A 6,934-nucleotide genomic window follows, 5' to 3' on the forward strand; every position below is an offset into this window, starting at 1 on the left:
TAGACCTTCAGATTGTCTCTGCACCCCTCACAGTGTGTTTGGAGTTGTGAGTTTGTGTTTATAATACCTGTAAGCTCCTACCCACACCCCAGTGGATAGGAGGAGGGGAATGGGGTTCAGAGTGGGTGATACCTTGTGCCCCTCAAGTTGGGATCTAATACCTTCTCCTTGGTGACTGCTTACTATGTTCCAGACACTGCTAAGCATTTTACATACTCATCACATTTAACCTGTAGAATAGCCTCACAAGGGTCTATAAGGCACATGGGGGCCAAGCAGTTTCCCAAGGTTTGTAGCCATTGAGTCAGTGAGTAGCAGAGCCACCTAAGTGCTTTAAAAAAGTTGATTTTCTTTACCAGTGGTCCTAGGGGCATACATGGTGTGATTTAGTCACGGAGCCATACTTAGTGGATTGAAGCTGCCCGTCCTCTCCATCACTCTTTCCCTCCTAGGCTGTCTTTTTGGTCAGAGTATAACCTCTGACAAGGTCGAGTTAGTTGGTGCACACTACTGGTTATTGTTGGGAAGACAGGGTGGTAAACACCACTTGAATTTAAATTTTTTTTTTCTTTCTTTCTTTCTTTCTTTTTTTTTTTTTGGCAGTTCAACTTTCTAAAATTAAAACAAAACAAAACAAAACAAAACCCTGTTTTCCTTATACTCACTTGTATTTGCCTAATGGACTTTAAGGATATAAATGAATCTAGATCTTAGTAGTTTTCAGGCTTTTAATTCTTGACTAAGAATATATACTGCTTCCTTTCTTTCTTTCCATGATCATGTGGGCCCCGTATTATAAGACTTCTCATTTTGTGTTAATGACAAATGTGTAATCTGGCGAGAACTGGCAGTAATTTTGGGGTGATAGAATGGGATGGGGTTTTGATAGCACTTTACATAGCAAATCTAAGTGGTTTTAAAACCAGTTCCTATCAATTCTCTGAAAAACAGAGCTATATATAAAAGAACGTGTTTATAATAATACTTTATGTTGTCCCCTCGTTAAATTAAGATACAGATACTGTTTTTAAGATAGCATACTATTTTTCCCTTCCTGGTTTCAGCTCTCTTGTAGTGACTGTATGGGTTGAATTCTATACCATAAACTCTTTTAAAACTTGACATGTCTTCCATGTAATACATATTTGTATTGACTAGTGGGTTTTCCAATCGGAGAAGTATTGTATTTCTAACATGATGTTTTGCTTTGCAGAATTCAATTCGTCATAATCTGTCCCTACACAGCAAGTTCATTCGTGTGCAGAATGAAGGAACTGGAAAAAGTTCTTGGTGGATGCTCAATCCTGAGGGAGGCAAGAGTGGGAAATCCCCCAGAAGAAGAGCCGCATCCATGGACAATAACAGTAAATTTGCTAAGAGCCGAGGCCGAGCTGCCAAGAAAAAAGCATCCCTGCAGTCTGGCCAGGAGGGTGCTGGGGATAGCCCGGGATCTCAGTTTTCTAAGTGGCCTGCAAGCCCTGGCTCTCACAGCAATGATGACTTTGATAACTGGAGTACATTTCGACCTCGAACTAGCTCGAATGCTAGTACCATTAGTGGGAGACTTTCTCCTATTATGACCGAACAGGATGATCTTGGAGATGGGGATGTGCATTCTCTGGTATACCCACCATCTGCAGCAAAGATGGCTTCTACTCTGCCCAGTCTGTCTGAGATAAGCAATCCTGAGAACATGGAAAACCTTTTGGATAATCTCAACCTTCTCTCATCACCAACATCATTAACTGTTTCAACCCAGTCTTCACCGGGCACCATGATGCAGCAGACACCATGCTACTCATTTGCGCCGCCCAACACCAGTCTGAATTCACCCAGCCCAAACTACCAAAAATACACGTACGGCCAATCCAGCATGAGCCCCTTGCCCCAGATGCCTATGCAAACGCTTCAGGACAACAAATCGAGTTATGGCGGTATGAATCAGTATAACTGCGCACCGGGACTCTTGAAGGAGTTACTTACTTCTGACTCTCCTCCCCATAATGACATTATGACACCAGTTGATCCTGGGGTGGCTCAACCCAATAGCCGGGTCCTTGGCCAGAATGTGTTGATGGGCCCTAATTCGGTCATGCCAGCCTATGGCAGCCAGGCATCTCATAACAAAATGATGACTCCCAGCTCCCACACCCACCCTGGACATGCTCAGTCCACATCTGCAGTTAACGGGCGTGCCTTGCCCCATGCGGTAAACACCATGCCCCACACCTCGGGTATGAACCGTTTGGCCCAGGTGAAGACAGCTTTACAAGTGCCTCTGCCCCACCCCATGCAGATGAATACCCTGGGGGGCTACTCCACCGTGAGCAGCTGCAATGGCTATGGCAGGATGGGCATTCTCCACCAGGAGAAGCTCCCGAGTGACTTGGACGGCATGTTCATCGAGCGCTTGGACTGTGACATGGAGTCCATCATTCGAAACGACCTCATGGATGGAGACACGTTGGATTTTAACTTTGACAATGTGTTGCCCAACCAAAGCTTCCCCCACAGTGTCAAGACGACAACACATAGCTGGGTGTCAGGCTAAGAGTGAGTGAGCAGGTAAGAGTACCCTGATATCAGAAGGCCTTCTGAAAACAGGACTTACAAGAGCGGAACCCAGTAACTTGCCTTGTGTCTTCCGTGGTTGGGACGTTTTTGCTGTCAGCTGGCCGTCCCTTGCAGGAAGGCAGCTTTTATCATTCCTTCTCTGCCCTTTTTGCAGCTTATAAATTTTCCTTTTGAGCTTAAACATAAGGAAGCTTCCTCTAACTGCTTTAAAGAGTTTTCCTTTGACAGTTAGATGGTTGCATCTTTTTAGTAACTCAAATAAATGAATACATTTGATAACACTCAAAAAATGCTGAAGGGTTTTTTTAAGTGGAATTTCCCCCCATTGAATGATTTTGGAGCTGTTTGAGAAAGCTGCCCCCTCCCCCAAGTGTGTCTGTCACTCTAATATGTTAAGTTGAATTGATTTTACTTTGGCTATGTTTTCATTATGTGTGTGTGTGTGTGTGTATTTTTCCTAGGCTACACTTAAAAGTACTTCAGATTGTCTGACAGCAGGAACTGAGAGAAGCAGTCCAAAGATGTCCTTCACCCTACCTTTTCGTTTTCTTGATTTAAAAAAAAAAAAAAAGCACGTTTCTTTTTTCCTTTTGTCAGACTTGGCAGCAAAGACACTTTTCCTGTACAGGATGTTTGCCCGATGTTTGCAGGTTATGTGCTGCTGTAGATAAGGACTGTGCCATTGGAAATTTCATTACAATGAAGTGCCAAACTCACTACACCATGTAACTGCAGAAAAGACTTTCGGATCCTGGTGTGCTTTCAAGTTTTGTATATAAGCTGTAGCTACAGAATTGTATTTGTGTGCGTTTTTGTTTTTTTTAAATATCCATTTGGTCCAAGGAAAGTTTATACTCTTTTTGTAATACTGTGATGGTCTCATGTCCTTGACAAGTTAAACTCTCGTTTGTACTGCCTGTGCTCTGCTGAACTGACGAATCACGAAGAACTAGGCTCTCCATTCTGCACCTCCATGGACAGCTCTGGGCCTGTTAACATTGCCACAGAATTCACCTGGGAACCAGTGGCCTGTTAGCAATCTGCTGAAATAATGGACTTAAAAAACTCTTTTGGGGGAAAAGATTAACGCCAGCCTTGTACAGGTCTTTTCTATTTTTTTTTGTTTATTTTGTTATTTGCAAATTTGTACAAAGACTTAAATGGTTCTAATTTCCAGATAAATGATTTTTGATGTTATCTTTGGGACTTGAGATCATTTTTGGAATAGATACTGAACTGTAATGTTTTCTTAAAACTAGAGTCTACTTTGTTACATAGTCTGCTTGTAAATTTGTGGAATCCCAGCTATTTGAGGCAGCATCCGTAATTTTCATTTTGTATTTCTAACTGGATTAGTACTAATTTTATACGTGCTTAACTGGTTTGTACACTTTGGGATGCTACATGGTGATGTTTCCGACTAATCTTAAAATCTTTGTAATTAGTACTTGCATACTCAACGTTTCTGGCCCTGTCTTGGCAGGAGAATCATGTATAGTTACAGACATTTTGCGGTTCACGTTTAGAACTTGATGTGTTTTTATGTATGTATTTTAAAGAAATCCCATCTGCTTCTGCTGTCCTGTGAACTGAGCATACCACATAGCATTGAATCTGCTGGTCGATGCCTGTATGCTCACTGTATCAAATACTCCCGGGGGGCCTCGTAACATTCATAGGTCAGGAGGGGAGATCTGCATCTAATCAGTGCTGCTTTCTCAAGCTGGGCATTTTGATCGACTTAACCTTTTTGAGTTGAGCTTCAGCAGAAGTTTTCCCTCGTTATTCTGTGCTCTTACTGTCTTGGTGGAGGTTGGTTTTGTATCTCTGCCTTGAGGAATTATGTCCACACTCACACTTATCCCTCTTTGCCTTCTGTCCTGCAGATTACTTGGCACTCTGTGGAAAGTTAAATTGAAGGGGGGGAAATTTTAAAATGGGACTTGAGTGATTTGTAGATTGCTTTGTGTTCATGAGTACAGATGGCTACCAAATGGAGTAGAACCTGCTTAAAAACTGGGGCAATGAAATTGAAAACCAACAAAACAACCGTGAGTTGTATATTTGAATTTATTTTCAAAGCTTTTGCATTAAGAATTGGAGACTTTTCTCTAGCCTTTAGCAACCTAAAGTATGATTCTGCTCATTATGTGATATTTTCCAATTACCTGTAACTGACAGACCAAGTTAATTGACCTTGTGTCCCACTGAATCCATCAGTGTTTTCAAGTCATGTGGAATGCCCAGAGTCAGCACAGTAAAAGGAACAGGTGCACAAAAATGTTCCTCCTCCCTCCTTGAGAAGGCTCTGATTTCTGTGTACTTAGCCCACATCACACTTGCTTTGTCTTGCCCGTGAATTGCATCTCTGTTGGCCTGGCTTTTCCTGCATGTTTAACAAGGACACAAGTGTTCTTGATGGGTTTCCTACAGGAGGTGAGCTCTGTTGTAAGCCTCCATTGTGACTTCTACTCTTTTGAAAATTCATTAAACAACCACCTCTCTAACCATCTTCATTGTTGGCCACTCCAAAATACACCTGGTTTTAGAAACCCTCGTTCCCCTGAGCAGTGCCTCCTCCTGCACTCGTGCTCGAACTTTCTGGGGCCAGAGTGCTCGTGTTCTCTGTTGTGACCATGTCCCACCACTCCCCTCTGCCCCGGCCACCACACATGAGCCTCCCCGACCCTGTCGTTTATTGAAGAGGCAACTCTAGCTAAAAATCACTGTTAAAAATCTTACTACTTCATAGGGTGACTTTTAAAGAGATGTTGCTTTCTCTTGAGTCTGTGTAAATATCTTTTGCTTTTTCCCTTCAAATTTTTCTTTATGTTGCAATTCTAACGGGAATGCTGGGTAGCTCTCTGGGGTACAGTGAAGTCCAGTGAAAGGCACCTTGTCTATTTTGAAAACAAACATTATGTGACCTCTGGCAATTCTTTTTCTGTACGAATACTGATTTTCTGGAGTAATGAGTATATCAGTTATTGTACATGATTGCTTTGTGAAATGTGCAAATGATATCACCTATGCAGCCTTGTTTGATTTATTTCCTCTGGTTTGTACTGTTATTAAAAGCATATTGTATTATAGAGCTATTCAGATATTTTAAATATAAAGTATTGTTTCCGTAATATAGATGTATGGAATATATTTAGGTAATAGATGCATTACTTGGAATGTTCTGCTTTGACAAACTGACAAAGTCTAAATTAATTAGCAAATATTATATCCCAGCGAGCAGTATATCAGTAGAATATCCCAAGAAGAGGAGAAAGACATTTAAAAGTGTGTAATTTGGACTTGTTCCGCTGCTGGATATATGTTACCAACCTCCCCTTCCCCCTCGATCCCCAATCCCCAACTGGAAATTCTTATATTCGGCTCCTAAGAGTTCTTAATTTATAACTGACTTTTAAATGGGAAGTTTTTCTTGTGGTTTTAGTTTGGGAGTAATCATTCAGTAGAAGATGCAGTGTGGTTTATGCAAACAAAACAGCCTAGCATTACTCTTGGCCTCCTCCCTGCAGGGGGTGCACAGCCCGGCCACATGGCCAGGTGCGGCCACGTCAGTCCTGCCAGGACACAGTCCCGCCCTCCCACACTTGGCTCCTTGAGTTGAGTAACAGTGCAGATTTGATGTTCCCGTTCCAGTACTCTCTGAGAAGTGCCTGACGATGCTGATATACTTAAAGACACGAGAACAATCTTTGCTATTATTGTATAAAGCCATAAATGTACATAAATTATGTTTAAATGGTTTGGTGTCATTCTTTTCTCATTGTACAGAGTAAGCTGTTTATTAGGGTTTCTTCCCCCCCCCCCCCCCCCCCCAGTGTTTGGCTATCACAGGAGTTAAAACCTCATCAGCCACAGTGCTATGATGTGTTCACATCTGGCATTTCTTGGTGGGGGCAGTGGAAACAGTCCCTCTGGGACCAAACTGTAGTCTCTGAGAGCGGGAGAGCTGAAGTAGACTCCCTGATAACAAACAACCCTGGAGCATTTCATCTTTGGAATGTCTGACACTACATCCGGTTCAGTGATCACTAGTCATACGATTCTCGTGTTGAAGGAGGTCAAGCTGAAGGTAAAAACACCTGAAGGGCAGGCCAGAGGGGTCTCGGATAGGAGGTCCCTGAGCAGGGACCAGGTGGTTTGGAGGGAGCAGCAACTTGCCACGGACGGCTACGGGAAAGGGGAGCATGGTGTCTTCCTTAAATGCCTGCCGACTAGAGGTTTCTGTGTTTGCTTTTTTTAAGAACATGCCTGAGGAATGAGCTAGAATTAGATTAATAATGGCCAAAATGCATTTTAAAACAAGATCAAGTCTCGTCCTCCTTTCTTCTAACTCTTACAG

At 42.5% G+C, this 6,934-nt stretch overlaps 1 protein-coding gene across 2 annotated transcripts in view; it reads left to right on the forward strand.

Moving 5' to 3' along the window:
• FOXO1 (forkhead box O1) overlaps positions 1 to 6,335 on the forward strand; it is an 85,762-nt gene extending 79,427 nt beyond the window's left edge. For both annotated transcript variants that reach the window (XM_031465932.2, XM_064493190.1), the window contains 2 exons: positions 1,214 to 2,565; positions 3,036 to 6,335. In XM_031465932.2, the coding sequence (XP_031321792.2) occupies positions 1,214 to 2,551 (1,338 nt within the window). In that variant the 3' untranslated portion in view covers positions 2,552 to 2,565; positions 3,036 to 6,335. The remainder of the gene's footprint in view (positions 1 to 1,213; positions 2,566 to 3,035) is intronic.
• The last annotated feature ends 599 nt before the right edge of the window (positions 6,336 to 6,934 follow it).

This window comes from Camelus dromedarius, chromosome 13, assembly GCF_036321535.1.
Source record: "Camelus dromedarius isolate mCamDro1 chromosome 13, mCamDro1.pat, whole genome shotgun sequence".
NCBI classification, from domain to species: Eukaryota; Metazoa; Chordata; class Mammalia; order Artiodactyla; family Camelidae; genus Camelus; species Camelus dromedarius.